We start from the raw sequence: 25,841 nt of genomic DNA, 5'->3' as shown, positions 1-25,841 counted from the left end.
TGCTTGTCTTTGATTTTGAAGTTTGAAGTTTATCCTTGTCACTCCATGGACCATCCCTCCACTATCTGGTGATCATAGACATTTTCAGTCATCAACTGGCAGATCGTGGTCCAGATGTGGAGCCAGCAAAGTATTTCAGCAGACCAGACTAGAGTACTTGAAAAAATACTGTAGCACAACCAATAAATAGATGAAAAATCCTGCTGTCATTCAGCTACACCTGAACCAGTGCGGCTTCTGTAGCAGATCTTCTGTTGCACCTAATCCAATCACATGCATTATGTAAACTATTTAGCTGAAGGCAGCTCACTGTATCCTCACCATTAATTTAACCTTTTGGAGTTTTTTTTATCATTTTCAATGTCTTTGAAAAAATACTTTGCAAACTCCATGCTTTCTCCTACTCTGCAACGCTCACATACTCTCAATCAGACCATAGACTAGCTACTGGTCACTGGGGGAGTTTCCGTAGATTTTTCATTTTACGTACCAATACTTATGTCAACATTGCTTTGTTGAAAGATAAGTCTGAATGTTTAAAGACTACTGGACAAAGAAGTAAACAGTTATTCTCACTGCGTCTAATTCTATGGTGCTAGCCAAAAGTTGTAACATGAAGCACCACTACAAAACAAAACAAACACTTCAAAATGTCTTATTTATAGGCATAAATTACTAATGGTTAGGCATTAAAAGTTAACACAAGCATTAAGACTCTTGTGTGCTCCTAGGAAACTTGTAAGTATACTTTGATGCAAACTGTGAAAGGATTACAGTGTTAAAAAAAATTAGACACTAAACGTGCTACCATTTTTTTAAATTAAATTTGACAGACAAGGGTTCTGCCTTTATTTGCTTATCATAAATGACATGGCATATGCAAATCAGGTGGTGGTGTTCTTAATGTTGGATTTCAGCAGATGTTTCTTACCCCGGTTCACACCCATATCCTGTCTCCTGCACAATGGCACTTGTACAAAAGTACAGGAAGTGTCAGTCTTTCATAACCATCCAATCAAAGCCATCATTATTCCCCTGTGGATCCCTCCCACAGGAAGTGGCATCTGCAGTGTTCGGCAGCTGTGCACGCGTTAGGGTTATTATGGAGTGCTTTTAGATTTTAGTCACTCATACACACTGCTGGGCCATTGTGCACACACTGAATGGAGATCCCCTGCTGAGCGAGAGCTCCTTTATATGGTTCCGACACAAGTGAAGATCACATCTGGGGAATGATTGAGACTACATGAAAGTTAAGTTTAGTGTGAGCTTAAGGCTTTAGTCCATAGTAAAGGTAGAGTAAAGTTTAGGCATACATTAAGGATTCCACGGCAGGATGGCTTACATACAGGTGTCAGACTTATGTCTATGGCCAAGCTTAATTTTAAACTAATTCCAAACTTAATTTTGATTTAATGTTGACTCCACCTTTACACTTCACATAAATGCTGACATTAGCCTAACTAATCCCAACCTGAATTTATTAACCTTAAACTAGGCCTACTGCAGACCTTAAAATACTTAGAATACTCCACAGGTCTTATGATTTTTTTTGTTCTTAGTACAGGAAATGGGATGAAATTCTTGTCCGTAGTACACACACTCACTGCAGATATGGTAAATAGCAGAGAGGAATCAATACTCATACTCAAGTGCTAAGCATAAAATGCTCAAAAACCAATATCTGATGCTATGTGACATAAGCCTAGTGTAAATCATTACACTAATGAACAGACAACACAAAATATGTGAAATATCTCCATGTATTTCATGATTAATGCAAGCAAAGCAAAACAGACTGCAAACTGTGCTATATGACAATATCAAGAGGAGGAACTACAGCATCTTCCTAAAATACAAGTAACCTAATAAAACATCTTAAAAATAAAACTCAGCACAAGGAGTTCACTGCTGCAGCAAACGCTGACTAGGCAACAAAATGTCTACAGACAATGCTAGTTGAGGGAGAATAACAGCACTTACCCAGTTGTTCTTGACAATCAAGCCACTATCAGTTATTAACAACAAGGGATTCCGACACAACGAAAACAGCAATGTACTTTACTTACAGCTGTACAGAAGCACTTTTCTGAAGTGAAACAACACCTGCTTTTCTTAAAGGCTACAATCCTACTCGATCCAATGTAGCTAGCTAATGCATTTCATTTCAGATCAGCTCGTAGCTTTTAGTAAGCCAGGGAAACATAAACAGAGATAAATAATATGGTCTGTTACCTTCCTGATTGAGTAAGAATCAGAAGTAGGTTACTCAATTCAGTATTGGTATTGGTATTGACGATTACCAAAACACACATATTCGTGCTCAGTCTAAAAATCATATTGATGCATCACTAGTAAATAGAGGTTGAAAAACACTGGAGTATTCCTAACATTATTTTGATCTTAACTCTGACCACCCTGAATGACTTGCTTATTAAGCCTTATAATTAACCTGATCTTCATTCAAGATCTATTGTATAGTTCAATTCTGAATTGACTTTTTTAAGTTCTTTTAAACTTCGTTCATCAACATGTCAGTCTGTTACCCACACATAACCCACAATGCCAATCTACTACCTACTGATAGTGGCATCAAGATTTGTTTGTGCTTCATCTCTACCAGAAGAGAGCAATGCAGCAGCACTTTAGTCCTTTAGTCTCTCCAGCTCTCTCACCTCCACATCTGTACACTTTGCTCAAACAGATCAGATTCCAAAGCTTCATCTTTGATGCTAATACCACCATCATGTTTGTCATGTCGTAGATTACTAATTAGCCAAGCCTCTGCCGTAAATAAGTGTAACTGCGTTGTATAGCTGCATTGCTTTACAGAATTTTCCAACATTTACTGTTTCCACTAATTCTACACTCAAATGATTTCTCAAAAGAAGCTAAGATTGTTTCATTATTTTCTCCTATTAAACACCATTGTATTCACGCTAGCAATACGTCATCGTGGCAGACAACCACTAATGTCTCACTGGAATAATGTGCTACAGCACCAACCAACAAATTAGCACCACAATCACTAAACACATCACAAATATTTCAATATAAATAAGTAATGTGTTTCATGGTGGGGTTTTCCTTTAACTTACAGCTTTAACTTTATGACTAAGCCCTAACACTGCTTATTCATTGTCATTAAAATAAAAGACTCCCAAACATCTTAATAAGTCCCAGACATTATGATTTGTAAATTCTTTGCTGTTTCACTGTGGTGTCCACATGATCCAAATGCTGATTCACTGGGTGAAAGACGTGGAGGAGGAAAGAAGAAAATAAACCCCAAAAATGTTTCCCCCAAAGTGGAACCTTGAATCTAGTGCTTGTAGTCCACATCATTCTGGATTGTTCTGCTGCAAAGTAACAAGACCTCAATTTGCGAAGCTTATAATGCTCTGGGGAAAAAAGTTGTGCTTGGAAAAAAAATCCCCCCCAAAAAAAGAGCTCTTTCCATAGCTTTGGCTCTATTACTGAGGACGTCTGCAAATTGAAGTTGTCCGTAAGCACATCAAAAGGACAAGACCAGAGGAAATGTCTTCATCCAAGCATTGCCTTGTGGTTGCTAGTGGTGCTTCATCATTCATCTCTTCACTGTGCTGAAGTCTTCTAACTGCAATACTCACCACTTCCTAAAATCATATTTCATTTCTTGGCAGAGTTAATATTGTAGTATTTGATTTGGTGTCTTATCTTGAATGTTTGGTTAGGCAACACACACACACACACACACTCTCTTATCAGTGTGTTGCAGACGTCTGTAGGCTGATAATTAACTCAACACGTTGACACAGGTGAGCAACACTGAAAATTGAAGCAACTCACACATACACACACACACACACACACACACACACACACTGGGAGACAAGAGGACAGTTTTGTTTGCTGAAGTTGTTCTTCTCTGTGAATCTTATCTTAACTACTCAAGGTTCTTAATTCTCCCTTTGTCTTTCTCTCTGTCTGTCTGTGATGCATGTTTCACAGAATCCAGAAATACCATTGATAATTTATACTTGAGACTTTATTTATTTATTTATTAGGACATTAATTATAATTTAATATAATCAGAAATCCTTTGGTTATCAAATTGGAAATTTGCCAACAAATTGTTGTGTTTTTTTTTTTTTTTCCTCACTGGCTCCTGGTCAGGGACCAAATGTGTGGGGTGTTGCTAATACCTCTGTGTATTGACAATTATCTACACAAACCACATTGCACAACGCTGATACAGCTGATACAGCTGATACAAACTCCAAGTTAAAAATAGATTTGGTGCTGTCTTTATCATTTCACAATCAATGTGTTGTTTTCTTTTCTGTACAAATGTTTAACTTGTCAAATACTCTACCAGACAAAACCATGTTTTTACAGAAAAAATGCCACCCAAATGAATAGAAATGTTATTTTCTGATCATTTAGTGTGCGACTTTATAAATGCAATGATAAAGTCCATATAACTCAAATTGTGATCAGGAATCGACTGGAATTAAAATCATTTAAATTTTAAAATCTGTCTATCAGTTAAATTTTGTCATGCAGTGAATTTTTTAGATCGTTATTACTGTCCTCATTCATCAGCAGGCTTTTTATACTGTACGTATCAATATAAGCTGGTTAACCTACGGCCAATCCAAAAACATTACAATGTCAATCCTTTTTTTTTTTTTTTTTTTTTTGGATCTTGGGCTTGACTAATGATGTTGCGTAACTAATGTAGTCGCTTTGACTGACTTCACTGTAACAATACAAGAAACCCAAAAACCACTGGCTCCGGTTTGGGTCAGTTCTTATTTTTAATGTGCAGTGGAAAACCCAATCTAATAAACTGTCATTTACACTTCTTATTTAAGCACTCTTCTCTTTCTGGTGCTTTCCCCTTTGTCCTACTTTGTTTTTCTCCTGATTCACAGATGAAACAGTTTGACAGTTGCTGTGCATTGTGCTAAACAGCTTTTGTGTGTGTGTGTGTGTGTGTGTGTGTGTGTGTGTGTGTGTGTGTGTGTGCATGTATGTGTGAGAGGTATTGCCCAAGGCCTTTCTTCTATCTCACAGGAACCACTCATATGCTGCTGCCTCTGTGTGTGTGTGTGTGTGTGTGAGTGTGTGAACTGGCATCCACTTAGGCATTGCTACCTGATTACATGTGTTTGCCAGTTAATGTATCCATGAAGGCAAGTGTGTTGTATGTATGTGTGTGTGTGTGTGTGTGTGTGTGTGTGTGTGTGTGTGTGTGTGTATGGGTGTGTGTGTGTGTGTGCTGGGATGATAGGCAAATGCTGATGGCTTCAATAAGGTAGAGGGGGATGCACTGATTAGCCGACATGCTGTGTATCTGTCCATGCTGTGGTCTGTATTCAGGTCAAATGGTGGTTCAGTGTGTGTGTGTGTGTGTGTGTGTGTGTGTGTGTCTGCAGCATCTTGAGGTGAGATTGAAAGGGGCAGTGACCCAGATCTGCTAGATCGCTGGGGGGGTGAATAGAAATCAGCTGCTGGCTTCTCAATGGAAATTTTACCTCATTAGTGAATTAGTGGACAAACATTATAAGAGAGAGAGAGAGAGAGAGAGAGAGAAAGAGAGAGAGAGAGAGTATGACTGGAGGCAAAAAAAATCTAATAGCTATACACATGACATCAGACTGGATTTGATAATGGACATCGACTCCAGTGACCCAGAATAGGACGAATGTCTATTACTCTCTCTCTCTCTCTCTCTCTCTCTCTCTTGCGAAACCCATCAGAGAGCTCTTACCTTTCCCATGTGTCTTTCCTCCATTTTTACTTTTTGTCAGAGTGAAGTTATCATTACCGTCTGTTTTCTGAATGTAACTGTGTGTCTGTGTGTACGTGTGCTGAATATCTAACATGAAACTAACTTTACCATGGTACTAATAATCACCATTTTTGGAAATTTTGCTAATACATAATTTATAAAACTTTTCCCATTATTAAGAAATGATTTTATTTTGTCATCAACTAGCAGAAACAAGCATCTGCAAATTTAATACCTGCCTTCAGTCGTACTAATTTGAGCACACTATTGCCATTCCCAAAGTGACTATATCAGGCTTGGTAAATTGGTGCAAAATTAGTCGATTTACAATATACATTTTTTCACTGTCACTGATCTTTCACTGATATCTTTGGGTATAAACACCCCAAATTGCATATTCATTAAGCCAAACGAGCAAAACAGACGTGATAATGAGCTAATGTGAAAGATGCAAATTTCCGTAGACCCTGTTAATAAATCACACATTTGGCAGGTGTTAGTAAATCAGGGCCTAAACGTTTTATCGTATACTGTGACCTTCCTGATCTCAGATGCTCTAGATGAGTGTCTCTTTGGTTGTTTTGATGAAATATAGCATTCACATGAGTGTATATAAATTGTTTTGGGGGAAAAAAAGCAAGCAACTGTTCAAAATTAGAAGGGACGATAATGAAATTTAAGGTGAGAATTTTCAGTGCAATTCAATGTCACAAAGCTCTGTGCTGCTTCACTGGTCATATGCGGCATTCGAATTATGTAGTCCCTTGTAGTTCTTGTTCTGTGTCATCTTATGTAGCACCTTGGTCCTGGAGAAACGTTGTTTCGTTTCACTATGTACTTATATATGGCTGAAATGACTTGAGACTTGAGAATCTCCTCGGAATAGGAAGTCGGAGCTCAGAATGATGTCATTTTCGATCTCCGTGCGTCTGAGCTACAAAGCGAGAAAAAAACATGGATGCCTCCATGTTCGTTATTTAGCAACAAGTAAGCTGTATATTTACCTCTTCAAAACAGTGATAAGAGGTGCTACTTTGTTAACTCTTCATGCTGTGAGCAGCCATGTTGATTTGATGTCACTTGCTGAACTCAGGGTTGAGGAGACTGTCCCAAGTTTCTGAGTAGGAATTCTGAGTTGGGGAGTTTTCTTTGATTTTTCCTAGTCAGAGATCGGAATTACAACTTAGTACTAATAGTAATACTTAATATTACTACAGTATTACTTAGATTCAGATTTCTAAAGTGATAGCCAAAATCCTTGGTGCATCCTTGGTCATGAGAATAGTAATCTTAGTTAACCTGAGTCTTGGATGAACACATGGATGTGTTTAAGGAGCATGCGTACTAGGGATGTAACTGAATATGAATGTCATTTGGAATGAACTGAGAATATGTTCTAAACTGATACAAATACAGATATGAGTATGAAATGCGTTATTCGTTTTGTTTTTATAAAATGCAGGCGACACAACAGAAGAGCCATACAAGCGACAAATAAAGATCATGTTTTAATTGTTAACATGAACCTGCAGCGCTGCAAGATGCATTTACGGCATTCATTCACGCATCCTTAGTAACAGCCTGGCCATGAACACAGCTGTTTCATTAAGATTCAAGATTGAAGATCTTTACTGTCATATGTACTTTGGTTTGTTTTTTTCCTCATGAGTAAGACAGGTAGAAGGGCAACAAACAATAAATTATGAAGACAATAAAAATACGAAAAATATACAATAAGGAACAAAGCAGGAAGAATAATAAAAATAAACAATACACAATAGCAAAAGTCCATTTACAGTATGAATAAGAGAACCTGTATGCAATAAGAACAGTTAATAATAAAAAGGTTTCACAGTATAATGAAGCAGTGCAAGTAACGACAAAGTGGCAGTAGTGTAAAGTGTCAAGTAGTTATAAAGTGTCAGCGCAAAGTGTAGTGTTTACAGTGACAATTCTTATTAATCCAATTAGTATTAGCCTACTAGTTTGTTTATATTTTGTGAAATAGGACTAATTTCGTTAAAGGTCATGTGCACATCTCTAGTTATGAACTCGAGTGATGTAACTGAGGCTGAGGAACTACCACACTGACAGTGCTGACATTCCACAGCTGGTGGGCGTGTCCAGTGTTTCCAGTGTGTCCAACCACGCCCACTTCAGGTTTAAATACAGATAGAGATATTGGAGCACTATAACCAGATACAGATAGAGATAGTTTGCATTATGCTCCCTTTGCACTAAGCAAAAACACCTGCTTTGGAAACTGTACAATCAAAACACTCAGAGTATTTTTATTAACAAAAGGAATTTTACATGTTAAGGTTTAGTGCTTGGCCTGGCCTCCTCGCTCTTTAATAATAATAAATAACAGCTTTTCTCCAGAATATTCCCTCATCTTTTCTTCAGCTTCGCATGTCCCTCGGTAAGAGCGGATAAATAGAGAGGCTTTGTGCACGGCGATGGGGTTAAAGACGCCCTGAAAGCTTTTCTTTGGGAGGAGGCTCTAATTATGCGCGCCGATTGTCGACGGCTCGATTGTGCGCGTCCAGCTGCACGTGGGAAGGTCGCGCGAGAGGAGGAGAAGAGCGCGCGGGTGTGTGTGTGTGTGTGTGTGTGCGCGCGCGCGCGTGCTTGAGAGAGAGAGAGAAAGAGAGAGAGAAAGAGAGAGAGAGAGAAGGCGAAAGCGCGAGGCAGACACCCTGACGCCGCTCTCGAAATTCTTCCCCCATGCGCTGAAAGAGAGAGCGCCGATTGTGTCCTCCTTCATATGTTTTTTTCCTCTCCGCAGCCGAGCGCGTGCTGTGTGTGTGTGTGTGTGTGTGTGTGTGTGTGTTTCTGGGGGTGGGGTGGGGGGTTGTTGGGTCCTGGGTTTCACCTGGTCCACGTGACTATGTTGGAATCCGCGCGCAAACAAACAGCGGCGGAAACTACAGCGCGAGATTATTACTATAATCTATTACTATATACTGTTACTATATTACTATTATCTATTACTATATACTATTACTGTAATCTATTACTATATACTATTACTGTAATCTATTACTATATACTGTTACTATATTACTATTATCTATTACTATATACTGTTATTGTAATCTATTACTATATACTGTTACTATATTACTATAATCTATTACTATATACTATTACTGTAATCTATTACTATATACTGTTACTATATTACTATAATCTATTACTATATACTGTTACTGTAATCTATTACTATATACTGTTACTATATTACTATAATCTATTACTATATACTGTTATTGTAATCTATTACTATATACTGTTACTATATTACTATAATCTATTACTATATACTGTTACTATATTACTATAATCTATTACTATATACTATTACTGTAATCTATTACTATATACTGTTACTATATTACTATAATCTATTACTATATACTATTACTGTAATCTATTACTATATACTGTTACTATATTACTATAATCTATTAGTATATACTGTTACTATATTACTATAATCTATTACTATATACTGTTACTGTAATCTATTACTATATACTGTTACTATATTACTATAATCTATTACTATATACTATTACTATAATTATATTACTGTAAATTATTATAACTGGTTGGTGCGAGAAGAGTCAGCTGTTCTTTTAAAATGTACATGTGAAACATGTTGAATTAGAAAATGTTAATGACCAAGAAACTAAAAAAATAATGCTGTTATTACTCATAATACTCAAAATACTCTGATAAATGTAGAACTACAGCTTCAAATTCATCACTCAAGATAAAGTAGAAAATTATTAAATTAACTCTTACATTTACTTAAAAGTACAAAAAAGATTCACAAAAGACAAATTTTCGGTACTAATGGTAAATTATTGTTTAGTGGCTCACAAAGGAACCTAGGAAGGTAGGAAAAGTTTAGCTAAAGCTAATTATGAACACCTTTGTTCCTAATATCTCATAGCTAGCATGTTAGCAACTCTGACTATACAAACTTGCTGACTGCAAATAGCTGGCTAACATTTGAGAGATTAGGAACAGAGCTAAGGCAACCTAAAAAAAAAAAAAAGCTCTGTTCCTAATCTTTCAAATGTTAGCTAGCAAGATAATAACTCTGACCATACAAACTAGCTGAATGCTAATAGCTAGCTAACGTTTGTGAGATTAGTAATTAGCTAAGGCAAACTAACAACAGCTCTATTTCTAATCTTTCAAATGTTAGCTATATAATAACTCTGACAATGCTGAATGCTAATAGCTGGCTGTCAGAGTACAAACTACTTTGATAAATAAAAAGTGTACATAGCAATAGATAGATTATGGCGATGGCCATTATGTCTGATTCTCACTGTCACATCTGTTAAAGTTTAGATTTGTTAGGAATATAGATTCACTCTCTAAAGCTCTCTGATGCTAAAACGTCACCATGAAAGTTTAGAAAATATAATTATGGAGAAATGCAGTGTTTGGAAATGTAGTGAGTAAAAGTCAAAGGTATTAGGTGAAAGAAAAACTCTTAATTGGATTCAGAGGTTCAACAGGAGGTGCTTAAAGCAGAATGTGCTTACTCTGTGTACTAAAAAAAAGATTGTACTGAATGTGAAGAGATTATACTGCACGTGAAGGCAATGCATGAGGCGTAAGATGACTCACATTATTATGAAATATCAAGGGCAGGCTATCACTAAATCTAGACAAAATACTACAGCAGGCCTGATATTTTGAGTGTTGCCAAGTAGAACTGTCAGAGTAAATGTGCTCAAAGGCAAATTATCCACTTTCAGATAACTCTGTCCACAAACTTCTTAATTGGATGCCATGACAGCTGAAAAGCAGCCTGTAGTTCTACTTTAAATGTTACAGAGAACTGTTTAGTGGTGTTCACCTCGTGTTTGGTCTAAATTGGCTTTCTATTTTTGTTCGGAAACTTATTCGGTGTCCTTATTAAAAACAACAGCACTCAAGTCAAGATTTTATCCAAGATCTTTTCCACTGTAAGGAGTAGAAAATAGTAGATCTTAGTCTAGTAGTTTTCAGGTCATGCTATAGTTATACTTTTTGTACTAACGCATTGGTAAGCCTACACGTGTCACGAAAAAAAAAACTCAGACTGCAGAGTGAAGCAACGTCTTGTGCTTGACATATGTGATGCGTTATAGGGTGTGACTTAGATAATTTAAGAATAATTATAGTTGTGTACCTGCTATTATCCCACACTAAACCAAGAAAGGAGTAGGGTGGATCATTGTATTTGTTTAGCACTCATCCCACACTGAAGAACCTTGTTTCATACAAAACTCGTTGTAAGGAATCCATGGTTGTATACATAGAGTGTTAAAATAGCGCAGCAGCATATGCTTTGGACAGGCTTTCTGTGACTAGTATGCGAAATAGTAACATATTAGTTTGACATACTAGCATGTTTAGTATGTTTGTATGTGATTTTATGGGACGTGCTTATAGTCAGAGCTGGTGACCTCTTGAAAATGGGCCCTGCTAACATTAATTGTCACAGAGCAGCTTTACTGAAATCTGGATGTAGATATAGATTCCTAAAGAGCAAGCCAGATTTGACAGTAGTGAGGAAAACTCCCTAAGACGACATGAAGAAGAAACCTTGAAAGGGACCAAACTCAAAAGGGAACCCATCCTCTTCTGGGTGACACTGGATAGTGCGATTCTAAAACATTACTCTCTTACAACTGTATACTGTAATGTCAAACAGTACTAAGTGGGTTGAAAGGATGTTCAGGAGGAGCAGACTGTGAATAAGAGTCCTGGGATGAGCACAGGAAAGTCTTTATGATTACATACTTCCTAAAACAGTTTATTCCAAAATCTCACCCTTGCTTTCTTTGAGGAAAGAGCTTTTCCTCAAGCAATGTATGCCATATAAAATGTCCCATAAATTTAGTGCATACATGACAAGTAAATACATCTTTTATTAATGTGCAGGCCAAATAAAGGGTTAATATTGCAAGTGAAATGAAGAATCACTAACAGCTACTTAAATAAGCTATCTAAAACAACAGCTTACAGCTTAGTCAAATTGTTATATCTACTAAGCAATAATGATGTACAAAATTTGACAGTTGCTTTTTAATTTCCTAGTAAGGAATTATTTACATCCTGCCCAAAGCACAGGTAATATTGCAATCACATAGGCTTAGAAAACATTAGCAAGCTACAAAGAACCAGGATAGGTTTCTTCACTGGTTCACAAGGGTACCCTGAGTTAACTGTAGCTAAATGTAAAGCTAACAACATTTGATTTAATCTTTTTTTTAATCAAGCATTATCTAACTTGTTTTGTTAGTCCACACTGTAAACTATTCATATAACTACATATAGGTAAAATGATAACATTAGAAAAGTGATTTTGATATTTATTCAAGCTAGGTACAAATGTTGTGCATGATTATGTTAGATGAAACTAGCAATTACCATGATAGTGGTGAGACACAACAATATAACAAAATATGTTTAAAGAAAGGCTTTTCTCAGCCTCAGCTATCAGGCAGTTTACAGAAAACAGTCTCCCTGGATGCTAAAACACTATCCGAGTGTCAGTGAGCCCACACCCCAGTCAGGTAAAAAGGTTAATTATTCAGCGTAAACATGGTGAGTGCTACAGGCTAACGCTGTCACAGTGATAGCTTTGTGAGAATGCTGAACAGCATTGCTCTTAAATCTTAATTGCATATGCAATCTTTAGCACACCAGGGCCCTAGGCTGTTGCCTGTACTCAGGGGTTAAATTGGGTAATAGCACACAGCGGCAGAGCTTTAGCACCACAGATGAGCAGAGTTGAGCTCCAGAAAAAAGAATTTGATATAAATGTAAATAGTTTTAATACAGTATTCTGAAAATCCATGTAACAACGTGGATATCAATATCAAGATCAATCAATATTACTTTTTTATTATAGGGTTTTTTTGTTATTATAAAACTAAGCCTAATTGTTTGGTTACTTGAACTGAATGGGTTTTAAATTATGACAGTAATAATATAAGTAATATAAGGCTTAAATTAGTATTCTTAAATTAGTTCCTCCCAAAAAAAGACAGGTAGGTGGATTGGCTACACTAAATTATGAATATATGTGTGCATAGTGTCTCTGCGATGGCCCCGTGTCCCATCCAGGGTGTACAGCCAGTGTTCTCCGGACAAGCTCTGGAGCCACGGCAGCCCTGACCACAATGATAAATGAATGGATTAACTGAATGTGTTTAAAATGATGGCAGCTTCACTAATGCATTTCCTGTTTAATTTCCTAATATGAAGCTTGAATTAATAATGTCATATTGAATTAAACTGCTGTTCATGCAGATCTTTTAACTGTTCTGTGGGTGGAAAGTTTTCGTGATCTCAGTAAATAAACAGTGCACCTAATTTGTGTAATATCTAAGGAGTCGACTTAAAGAAATAAAGGTACTGAACTGTACTTTGCATTGTTGCTGGGGTGGTACCATCGAAAGTACATCTTTTGTGTGTAACTATTACCTGGGAATGTGCATGTAGTGTACTTTTAATTAGTTCTAAAGTTACAGTGGTCTTTAAGGTCCAATTTACCTTTCATAGGTATACAGATACTACCTTCTCAGTGCCAAGGAAAGCACACTTCAGTACCTTTATTTCTGAGATTGTTGGATTAATTTCATTAAATAAAGATTTAAAAAATAATTAAAGAGTATGACAAAAGTTTCAGAAGTCCTCATGTAGACACTACATTCGCCATGTGGGCGGGACTTTGTTGCTGCCCACTTGAATGGCATCTCGGTTGACTAATGAGAGCTGCTGCTCGAGCTCCTGGCCGGTGGAGAGCGCTGGAGCGCGTGAATGGGTGACGTCACGAGGCTGGCGCCAGGCTGTCTGGGAGTCGCGCGTTAGATCAACACAGCTGGAGCGGGCTAGGACACACAGCTGGGCCGCCAGCGCATTCCTGCACAAAAACAGGATTGTGAGAAAAAGGAAAAATGGGAACAGAGGTGGGGCGGGAGGGGCACACACACACACACACACTTCAGAGTATACTAAAAATGCATGGGTTAAAAAGAGAAAGGGAGAAGCTTGGTGATGGCTTGGAGATCTGTCTCTCTCTGTCTCTCTGTCTCTCTCTCTCTCTCTCTCCCTCTTTTTCTCTCTCACGAGTTTATTTTTGGGTTTTTCGGGATGAGGAGTAACACTTTTAGAATGCACAATGACCGCGCAGTGATTTGTAAATATTTCCGCCACTGCGATCTGATAGTCTACTGAATTCCAGTAATGTTAAACACTGCTCAACTTACTGACAGAGTAGTATTAAACACTCCTCAACTTACTGACAGAGTAATGTTAAACACTCCTCAACTTATTCACAGAGTAATGTTAAACACTCCTCAACTTATTGACAGAGTAATGTTAAACACTCCTCAACTTACTGACAGAGTAGTATTAAACACTGTTCAACTTATTCACAGAGTAATGTTAAACACTCCTCAACTTATTCACAGAGTAATGTTAAACACTCCTCAACTTATTGACAGAGTAATGTTAAACACTCCTCAACTTACTGACAGAGTAGTATTAAACACTGTTCAACTTATTCACAGAGTAATGTTAAACACTCCTCAACTTATTCACAGAGTAATGTTAAACACTCCTCAACTTATTCACAGAGTAATGTTAAACACTCCTCAACTTACTGACAGAGTAATGTTAAACACTCCTCAACTTATTCACAGAGTAATGTTAAACACTCCTCAACTTATTCACAGAGTAATGTTAAACACGGCTCAACTTATTCACAGAGTAATGTTAAACACTCCTCAACTTATTCACAGAGTAATGTTAAACACGGCTCAACTTATTCACAGAGTAATGTTAAACACTGCTCAACTTACTGACAGAGTAATGTTAAACACTGCTCAACTTATTCACAGAGTAATGTTAAACACGGCTCAACTTATTCACAGAGTAATGTTAAACACGGCTCAACTTATTCACAGAGTAATGTTAAACACTGCTCAACTTATTCACAGAGTAATGTTAAACACGGCTCAACTTATTCACAGAGTAATGTTAAACACTGCTCAACTTATTCACAGAGTAATGTTAAACACTGCTCAACTTATTCACAGAGTAATGTTAAACACGGCTCAACTTATTCACAGAGTAATGTTAAACACTGCTCAACTTATTCACAGAGTAATGTTAAACACTCCTCAACTTATTCACAGAGTAATGTTAAATGCTGCTTAACTTATTCACAGAGTAATGTTAAATGCTGCTTAACTTATTGATAGAGTAATGTTAAACACTCCTCAACTTACTGACAGAGTAATGTTAAATGCTGCTTAACTTATTCACAGAGTAATGTTAAACACTGCTCAACTTACTGACAGAGTAATGTTAAACACTGCTCAACTTATTCACAGAGTAATGTTAAATGCTGCTTAACTTATTGATAGAGTAATGTTAAACACTCCTCAACTTACTGACAGAGTAATGTTAAATGCTGCTTAACTTATTCACAGAGTAATGTTAAACACTCCTCAACTTACTGACAGGACAGTGCAGATTCACTCTAACCAAATGGTCTGATAACATATACCCATATACCCTATTATCTCAAAGCATGAGCTCTTTGTATCTGTGTGTGTGTGTGTGTGTGTGTAGTCTGTCATGGGAGTTCGTTCCTGACGCCAGGGTGTCTGCTGGCCATGGGAGTACCAGATTTATGTGTTTAAACCATAACGCGGATGTGTGTGTGTGTGTGTGTGTGTGTGTGTGTGGCGTGGTGTTAACACATATATTGTTATTTTTAGACAGACAGACAGACAGGCAGACAGAAAGATAGAAAAATAGATAGACAGATAGACAGACATTCAGATAGACAGACATTCAGACAGACAGACAGACAGACAGATAGATAGATAGATAGATAGATAGATAGATAGATAGATAGATAGGATCAGCACTGACATTATGTAGGTTGCAAGTAATAAAAAGTCTCCTACATACAAACTGTACCTACATGTATTTTGGCATATACACATAACACCCAAAAAAGCATCCATGCAAAAATGAAAAATAAATAAAAAGAAGAATGCAGAAGACAACATGACACTGAAACATGCTCATAAAGTGTAATGCATGTCAGTCCCTCAGCTGGTGCTTGAGTAAAAATTGCCTCAGGCTGAGTAACTGTCCAGGCCTTGGTGATCATTTAACTACAAAACTCTACAGCAGCAGAAACAGAGCCAGCTGTGCTTCTTCTTCCAGCTGCATGCCGTTGCTCTTGCTGACACTGAGCTGTTTGGGTTCACTGCCCTCAAATCTCCACTAGAATTCATCACCCAGATTATTTTCGGCAATTTTAGTTTATTAAAACTGCTCTGCTCTGTTCTGGCGGCTTTCCTCATTCCACTACATTGCCTTTGACTGACGCTTCAATTCAACCAATCACCAGTTAAAGACTCGAACCCGCCTCGCGCCTCATTTGCATGAACCATTTTCATTGGCTGACGGGTTGTTTATTTTGAGAAGAGGCGGAGCTACACACGGGCACGCTATATAAATCCGCGGGCAGGGTGACAGTTGTATGTGTAGCAGGTTTGAGTTGCTGCGAGTCACTGGATATCCGTGTCGCTTGGATTTTGTGTTGTGAAAAAGAAAGTAAAAAAAAAAAAAAAACGGAAAACATGAAGGCCATCAGCCCTGTTCGCTCGGTGAGAAGCTGCTACGAGGCTGTGTGTTGTATTTCGGAGCAGAGTTTGTCCATCAGCCGGAGCCGGAGTCCCAGCGAGGAGCCGGTTGGAGCTCTGAGCGACATGAACGACTGCTACTCCCGCCTGAAGGAGCTGGTCCCGAGCATCCCGCAGAATAAATCCGTCAGCCAGATCGAGATCCTGCAGCATGTCATCGACTATATTTTCGATCTCCAGATCGCGCTGGAAAGCCCTACAGGCGCTCCGGACATGCTGAAGGCACTGAAGGTGAGTTTCCATCCTCCTTCCTCCATCCTCCATCCTTCATCCTCCCTCCTCCATCCTGGCTGTGATGTGGCTCTGACATGCAAGACCTGGTGATGTTTATGAATATTAATTTCTGTGTTTCATTTCTGTTTGGACAGAGCTCAGACATCAAGCACAGCCTGTCCAAAGAAAGTGATGGAGCTCTGTGCCATTAGAAGAGCGCGCGCCTCAACTTTTTTCCATTGGTAGGTTTCTGAACCTGGATGTTTTCACACTCCCACTTTTCACCCATACTTGTTTTTCCCATGTACTTACTGCATAATAAGTAGGGTTTGGAAAGTAAAGCTATTTCTCATGACATTTCTCTTGGTTCAAGAAGTTTTTCAGTCTGCCTGCCATGCTTAAATTTGCATTTCTGCACTACACCATCTGCTCTAATCGCTTTATCACTTATTTGACAAAAATGAGTCATATATTTTTTAATGTTAACTCCTATAAACTTACGTTAAAACAGCCCACGTTCTTCCTGTTAGTTAGTCATCAAGCCAGTCACATCTCAAGAAGTTCACATCTCTATCTTTAGCAGTTTTATTTTTTATGAGCTCACTTCCTACTCATTTGTTCAGTAAGCATTTCATACAAAAAAAAAGTAAATAAAAAAAGAACAGAAAGGGTAGTCACTCTAAAGTTGCTCTTTGCTACTTTAAAGACGGGACATGATCTCGCAAGAGAGCAGAGATTCCAGCTCTTATCAGCTTGGGTTAATGAAAGTTTTCCAGCCGGCGCCAGACTGTCTGCAGTTTGAATGGCTTGTGTGTGTGTGTGTGTGGGGGCGTATGTGTGTGTGGGTGTGGATGTGTGTGTGTGAGAGAGAGAGATTGAGGGGGAGGAGAGAAAGAGAGAGCGCTGACTTCACTTTTCTCTTTCCCATCTATGTTGCAGGTGCAGGACAGAAACTTCTCCACTCATGGACAAGAGAGAGGGAGTGAAATGGCTGAACACACACACACACACACACACACACACATACACAAGGAGTGCGGCTATTCAGAGTGTGGGAAAAGAACCTGCACCCCACTCGAACCATGCAGTCTTTGGTCACTGGACACTTGAACACACCAAAGCTGAAGATTTCTGAAGTTTGGATGGAAAGCTCTCTTAAAGTTTTTTCTTTTTTTTTTCTTTTTTTTTTTTTTTAGATATACAATCATTCCTCTTTTTTGTGATGCTACAATCAGGCATTGTGTATTGCTGACTGGTTACATTTCCAAGCAATTAGGACAACACACACTTTACATTCCCGAGTTACTCTGAGTCTCTCTCTCTCTCTCTGTCTCTCTCTCTCTCTCTCTCTCTCTCTCTCTCTCTCTCTCTCTTTTCTCAGTGATAACACTGCAGTGTTTTAAAGTAATTTCCAATCCATTTGGTTGCAGAAATCAAATTATCTTTAACATTTAAGTACGTGTACATATTCTTTTTTTTTTTTTTTTTTTTTGGTGGAGTCGGGTGTGTATTGATTATAGACAGATTATAATGTGAACTCTATAAATATAGAGTGAATTGTAAATGTTTGTGGGGATTCTACATTTCTGCAGACTGTATATGTAACTGCTGAGTTTTATAAACTCACATTGGTTGTGTTTTGTATACATTCACCTTTTTTTGCATAATGAAATAAATCACTTGAAGAAAATGAAGCCTAGTGTGCATGTCTGATATTACCATCCAACACAATGCTGAAGCTCAGGCTCCTATTGAGACACACAGCTGGTCATTGGGTAGCTTGTTCTTTACCAGTGAATGAGAATAATGCATTGCTGCCGTGACTGACACGGCTGTGGAGACACATTTAGCTTGCTCTTAAATAGCTCTTAAGTGAAAAATTCCTCACTGAGCAGCTAACTCTTATGCAAGTAGCAGTGTTCACTGAGTTTAAAAATTTACTTTTATAATTATTTATTTGGCAGATTTTTTTTTATAAATGGAGCTGAGTAGATGAGTGTTAAAGGTCTTAATCAAGGATCCAACAGTGACAGCTTGGCAGTACCAGGATTCAAGCTCACGTCCTAGTCCAGTGCCCTAACCGCTGAGCACCACTGCCACCTTTTGTAACAGAAACTAGTGTCCAGACAGCATCATGGACTCAGTTTATGATGTCTCCATTGTTTGGAACTAAAGTCTGTAGGAGACATCATTTCATAACCACATCTAGTGCACTTAAGCCCATAGTTATTAAGATTCATATTTACAACATGCTTTTGATTCTAAATACAGACAGCACAGCTATTTAAAAATAGCCACAGACATTAGTTAGATAGAACAGAAAGGCTCCAGTGATTCTAGAGGAGTGATCAAATGAGCTGTTATAATCTAGCTCCATCTAGTGGTCAGTGAATGATTCAGCAGCCTGTGCATTTGTGTTCCTGTCCTCATCATATTATACTGCAGCTTTTCTACTGCCCAGTTTTTTTCTGGTGCTGCCTGAAATTCACTAAACAAGTAAGCCAGAAAGGTCAATTAACCACAGAGAGAGAGAGAAGTGCAACTAATGAGAGTGAGCAAAGTTTCAAATTAAATTTCCAACCCTAAGTTTATAAGTAATCCACTTAACAATGCATGAGTAAACAAACAATTTTAAAATGACTGAATAATGGCCAGAGGAGAAGTCCAATAACTTCCATATTAAAGATGTAACCAAACAAATTAAGTACAATATTCTGAGCGAACAGATAATATGTTCAAAACTGACACAGATGCATACCGTTTTTTTTTTTTGTTTGCTTGTTTGTTTGGGTTTTTTTTGAAAGCTTGCCTGCAAAAGTTCACAGGGCATCTAGTTGAGACTAGAGGTGTGCATCAGGACCAGGATCCTTTGGGACACAACAAAAAAGCGGTTTTTACTTTCATGCTGTCAGATATGATGCTTGTGGGACAAAAAAAAGACCATATTCAAGAAGATGAATGTACAGCACTGTGTGGTGCATTTACAGCATCCTTAGTAACTGCCTGGTCAGGGTCACAGCGGTTTAAAGCCTACTAGCTTGTGAATATTTTAGGAAATAGAACCAACTAAATTCATTAGAAAACATTAAGGGCAGGTGCTCTGCTGTGTGAGCAGGATTTACAAAAACATCTCTAGTTGAGTGATGTGTCTGAGGTTGAGGAACAGTCAGAGCCAGAATTCACAGATCATGCTGACAGCTCTGGCATTTCTACCTCTGGGTTCTTTCCAGTGTTTTCCCTTGTTTCCGAGAACATAGTAATAACAAAGGGGTTAGGCCATGCTCAGTTCAGATGCAATAAACAGATCCAGATACAGATAGTGTCATTGCTATACAAACCTATTCCATATGTGTAGTACAACCATAGCAGTTTCATGGTTAAATATATAAACATAGTTATCCTTAAGCACCATAGTAAATCCATGGTAGCATCATGGTTACCATGACATGGACTGAATGTTTTTACATTAAACAAAATGATCAGGAAACAGTGCATTCAATCATCAGCATACCTTGTCATCAGTTAAATGCTCAAAAGTCTGTAATTACTGTGGTTCTTCAGTAGAGGGGGCCAGTTGCCTCCATTTAATATTTTAATGCTGTAACTTCTATTTTTACATTCCTGCTTGGAACAGAATTTGCACAGATTGTGTGCAATTTATATTAATAGATTTAATCAGAACATGTACAATATGTCAGTGAAGGTTTTTTTCCATTATACAGATTATTAAATGCCTAGCAGTTGTAAATCAAGGACTAGATTTGTATAATCTTGACAGATGAAGTCTCTCCTGGGTGGTGAAACACGAGCATAGGTCCGATCACTTTGACTATGACTGAACATTTAAAAGATCTTGGTAAGAGGTTGTAGAAAGATGCCAACTAATATGGGCAATTTCATCTTGATTCTGATTTTCTAGTGAACTCTTTTAGAGACTGTATGAAATGTAGCAGGCCAAGGGGCGATTCACTACTACTACTGCGCATCTGGCCACAGTAGATGAGGCTCATCTTAGAATAGGGCTGTGTAAATGACTCCTTAATTTGCTAGTGGATCCTGACTTTAGAAAATGTGTGAAATTTTGATTCTGGGTTGCAACAGTCATGGAGACAACATAAGGTATTTAATGACTCGATTGGTCAGAAAGTGTTGATTAATTTTCTATAACAGAAGCTCTGATCATGTTACCAGCTTCAAGGCAAATCATAGTTTATATTAATTCACTCATTCTAATATGTTATTTCTTTAATAATAACTTACGCATGTATGGGGGATGTGCCACATAAATAATTTTTTAAAAACGTGGTTAAAACGTGCTATAATTATTCCTGCAACACTACAAAATAGTTCACAGTTTACAGCCCATATTCTGTGTATTTATTGTCCTGTTCTGTGTATTCTTTGTCCTGCACTCGTCTCACACTGTTGTGTATTTGCACTTTAGTCTTGTGTACTCTTCTGTGTTGCACCATGGTCCTGGAGAAACGACATTTCATTCCAATGTATACAAGCTATATAGAGGAATCACAATAAAAACCCACTTGACTCAACATGAACTAAAAATGTGTGTAATTGTTGAAATGGTGAATTTTTATGTGATGAATTTATTTGCCATGTTTGGAAGGAGTCTCCAGTCTCAGTGCTTTGTAATAGCAGTTTGTAGAGGTAAACCTGTAATTGTAAAGTTTTCCAACTGGGAAAGTAATCAGGATGGAGGGGTTTGTGGTTTCTCTGTGACGTGACAAGTGAGACACGAGGGAGAACAAAAGAGAGACTGTGAGGGTATGACTGTTTATAGCTATAGTAATGTGAGTGATAACAGGAACTACCTCGTTTCACCAACATTCTACAACATTAAATGTAATGAAAAACAGACAAAAAGTGTCATTTTATATATATATATATAATGACACTTTTTGTCTGTTTTTCATATATATGTATATATGTATGTATATATATATATATATATATATATATATATGTGTGTGTGTGTGTGTGTGTGTGTGTGAACACATGAAGTCTTTTCTGGGTGGTGAAACACAAGCATATATATATATATATACACACACACACACATAATCATTTTACAAGGTACTGTTCTCAAAAATTGCTATTAGGCCATGGTTAATATGTGTTCCTAATATTCTCTTATTCTAGCCCTTAAAAAGTTCGAATATTTATTAATTGATTATTATTATCGATTATGTGGATTAATCGCAAGAGGAAAGTTGCGTGAAGGGAATTTGAGGTGACTCTGTTAATCATATGCCAAGAATATGTAGAATGAATAAATCATCACCACAATGGGGTGCTGTCTTACAACACTCAAGGGTTTAAATCACAAACTATACTCAAGGATAGCTGGAAGTAGCAGAAGGTGAAAATCTACCTCCCGTGGTCATTGAGACATAAATTGTACATATTGTGCAAATATGTGTGATATCTGGAGTGAAAGAATTCCTTGGTCATGAGTTAAAATCAGTGATCTCAGATGACTTTGTCAGCTGTCATATGATAGGGCAGAGCTAGTGGGTGGGAACTGATGACTAAATTGGAGAGAAAATGGGAAACATTACAAATCGAATCCTGAAAGCTCCATTATGTAATAAATGAACTGGCCACTTATGGATGTACAGATGGAAAACATATTCTACATTTCAATAAGTGTGAAAACATGGAAATATTCCATTAATGAAGTGTTTCTCAAGTTGAGCTGGAGGAGATAAACTCAGGTGATATTCATTGTGATGATTTGTTGATGTCTGTCAGTGTCATGGTAGCACCAAATGGCGCAGAGCTAAAATACCCATCAGCCCCTGCATGTCACATGATCGCTCACATGTTCCCTAACCACTTTCACCTGTGTCTTTTTATGCCTTGTTGGTACCACTATTTTTTCTGTGCCTCACTGTCAAGCATCTGTTGTTGCTGTCGTTTGTTGCCTTGTGTGCCACGTTCTCACTTAAAGTCTGTATGTTTCTTGCCTCATACCCATAGTTCATGTTCATGGTTCTTGTTTTCATGGTTTCATTTGTTTTGCTTGTACTTTAAATTGCTAAATTGTACATTAAATTGTCTGCACTTGCATTTACATCCACTACCAATTCCTGACAGTAAATAGTGTTATATTAATAAAGGGGATAACTGCAGTGTACCTATGTGCTAAATGCAAAGACTGTAAAAGTAAATTTGCAGAATAGCACACAAAGTTTCTGCAGAAACAGGAAGTCCTGCATCAGCTTTGCAAGAAATCGCTGCTGAAGCTGCAGGACATGAAATAAGTTATATTTTTCACTTCGGGGGCTTTAAGTAATAGTCATTTTATTTTTTTCATGGGAATTCATAGTTTAGTATGTATTCAAGTTAAGATACAAGTTAAGCCCCCGAAGTGAAAAGCTGTCTTCCTTTTTTTTTTGTAAAAACCTGTGTGAATATTTTTGTTTCCCTGCCTCATACCATGTAAGCCTTGATAGTAATCAGACAAGTTCATTTAACAGAGGCGATAAAAACACTGCAGTTTGTGGCTGAGAGGCAGTGGGGTGTGTTTTATGCACATTAAGGCAAATGGCAGGGTGGGAACTGCAGGAGTTATCGGTGTCACTGGCAGACCCGACGCTCTCTTTGTGTTTAAGTGAGATAAGACAATATTCTGTGTGAATCTTCTTCTCCTCCCTGCAGAGAGGACATGAGCATGTATTAGCCTGATTGAGCCCTGAATTAAGACAGCCTTGCGTAAATGTAGCTGTATGGTTTAAAGGAATCCATGAGCAGAATCCATGAGCAGGTTATCCAGTCACAGATTACGTCATGTTATGGCATGTTCAGTTATTCATATGAGTTTTATTCAAAGACGTTTACATGTACAAACAAGTATGAGATGTAAGTAGGAAGAACAGACAGAGCCACAACTAACACAGGGTCTGTAATAAGTGCTAGTAAGATGAAACAGTCAGTCAAACTACATAGTAATAATAGTGATAATTATAGTTGGGCAAGCTAAAAAAGACATTTGGCAGCTATTAAATATTCTCTTAGTGAAGATTATCCAACAGTTAGTTCCGGCCCTCTACTTTGATTGGTCAAGCGGCGTTCCAAAAGTCTATATGTTCTATAAGCCAAAAGTGTATACGTTCTATAAGCCTATATTTCCTATAACCACCATGTTTCACTGTTTATATCACTCCACTCGTCTATATCTGCCACATAAACTTCCACTTCCTAGTTCAAAACCATTACTAGCGTTAGCGACATCATCAGTGGACATGGCAGGATGATGTCGCTAATTCGGACATGGACAAAGGATACGTCTCAAGAAAATAACTTTTGGCTTAAAACATGAGAGCTCTTCAGATGAAGATGAAAAGGAAGATGAGTGATATTGCTTAAAAAAAAGACTTTAGCAGTGCTAATGCTCTTATTTCTGTGCAGTTAGTGATATATATATATATGTATATATGTGTGTGTGTGTATGGATGAATGGATGGATGACTAGCATTCTGATGCAACCAAATACAATATTAAATATTATGCAAATGCGACCTTTATTTATAACATCACATTCAAGACCAACCACCAAAAATGTCTGTGTGGAGTTTCTGTGCATGTTCTCCTGTGTCCATGCGGGTTTCCTCCAGGTTCTCCAGTTTCCTGTTTGTGTGTCTCCAGTGTGTGTGTGTGTATGTGTGTGTGTGTGTGTGTGTGTGGTGTCCTGTGATTGACTGGCATCTCATTAAGGCTTTATTCTCGTCTGACACCCATTGTTGCCAATCAACCATGACCCTGACCAAGATACTGTGGTTCCTGAAAGTGAGTGAATGAGTGAGTGAGACTCTTGAGCACTATATATACTGGACTAAACCTTTGCAGTAGATCACAGTTATAGCCACCAGGGGAAAATCACAACTACATCCTGATAGCTTTTGTAGCTTTTATGATATTCAATTGATACTTACACTTGATAATATGTGATCAAGAAAAGATTGATTGGGTTCACCTCATGTAGTAAATAAAGACGAATGGAAAAACCATCTCAGCAAGGTTTTGGGCCACCACGAGGTGCCAGAACAGCACAGATTCTCAACCAAGGTTTTGGAGAATCGGCTGTCGTGCAAATTTTAGTGTTTTCCCTGCTCTAACACACCCATTTCAACCATGGAATGGTTTTGAATTTGCTGGTTAGTTGAATCAGGCATGTTCTCCAGAGGGTTCTCCAGAACCACAGCTGGAAACGTATGCTCTAAGGGAACAAGTGGAGCCAAACTAGCAAAACAGAAACACTGGTTTTTCCTTAGATTTGTCACTTGTTCGTAGATTTTTACTGTGAATGCCTTGTTTTGAAAAAGTCTATTATATCAAGGAGATAATTTTACTGTTTAAGATGTTTTGGAGATGTTTTGTAGCTTGGTTTAGCACCTGCGTGTGCATGTGTGTGTGTGCATGTGCATGTGTGTGTGTGCGTGTGTGTGTGTGAATGCATGACAAGTTAAAACAAGTGGATAAACCCAGAGGCCATTATCTGTGGCAGTGCATTACAGGGGACCAGAACAGTGAGAGAATTATAATCTTGAGGGTGGACAGTGAGCTCAAACATCAGAGTTGAAAGTGTAGTTACATAAAATATGTACATTACATGAAATATTACTAATTTTCTAGCTCAGAAAAAATACATAATTTGCATAGCTAACACCTGTCCAGGGTTCAGACACTTTTCACTCTTGTCACTACATACCTTTTCCTATTAGTTTCACTTAGTTACTGTATAATACTTAGTAGTTAATAATACATAGTAGTTAGACATAATATGTTTAATGTAAATAACTGAGTAATACTGTAAGTGAAGTGAAGTGGTGAACTAGTTCTGGAAATGCTCTAAAACACATTTCACTCAGTTAATAAATGATGTTTACAGGCACCGAAGTCTTGCTACACACAACAACAGAAAAAACCCTACATAAATCAGTTAGCTAGGTCAGTAGCTGGCTAACTAAAGGACAGATCTTGTAGTGTTTGCATAGTCATTTCTGGCAGTTATTGATAGAGTTAGGGTTAGGGTTAGACTTGATATCATAAAATGACATGAATTCAGAAGAAAAAAGCAGGAATGTAAAACA

At 37.7% G+C, this 25,841-nt stretch overlaps 1 protein-coding gene and 1 long non-coding RNA gene across 2 annotated transcripts; one reads left to right on the top strand and one right to left on the bottom strand.

Moving 5' to 3' along the window:
* Positions 1-11,697: 11,697 nt before the first annotated feature.
* LOC117598228 (uncharacterized) lies at positions 11,698-16,500 on the bottom strand. The gene is made up of 2 exons (XR_004578920.2): positions 15,789-16,500; positions 11,698-13,715 (listed from the first exon to the last, which is right to left on the bottom strand). It is a non-coding gene; the product is annotated as an uncharacterized LOC117598228 (long non-coding RNA).
* Positions 16,353-18,425, top strand: id3 (inhibitor of DNA binding 3). The gene is made up of 3 exons (XM_026944322.3): positions 16,353-16,749; positions 16,887-16,973; positions 17,671-18,425. The coding sequence occupies exons 1-2, from the start codon at positions 16,456-16,458 to the stop codon at positions 16,941-16,943; spliced, it is 351 nt and encodes a 116-aa protein (XP_026800123.1). The 5' UTR covers positions 16,353-16,455; the 3' UTR covers positions 16,944-16,973; positions 17,671-18,425.
* Positions 18,426-25,841: the final 7,416 nt, after the last annotated feature.

The sequence above is a fragment of the Pangasianodon hypophthalmus genome, chromosome 10, assembly GCF_027358585.1.
Source record: "Pangasianodon hypophthalmus isolate fPanHyp1 chromosome 10, fPanHyp1.pri, whole genome shotgun sequence".
NCBI lineage: Eukaryota > Metazoa > Chordata > Actinopteri > Siluriformes > Pangasiidae > Pangasianodon > Pangasianodon hypophthalmus.
The sequence above is the reverse complement of the archived record's forward strand: the minus strand, read 5'-3'. Positions and strand labels throughout refer to the sequence as shown.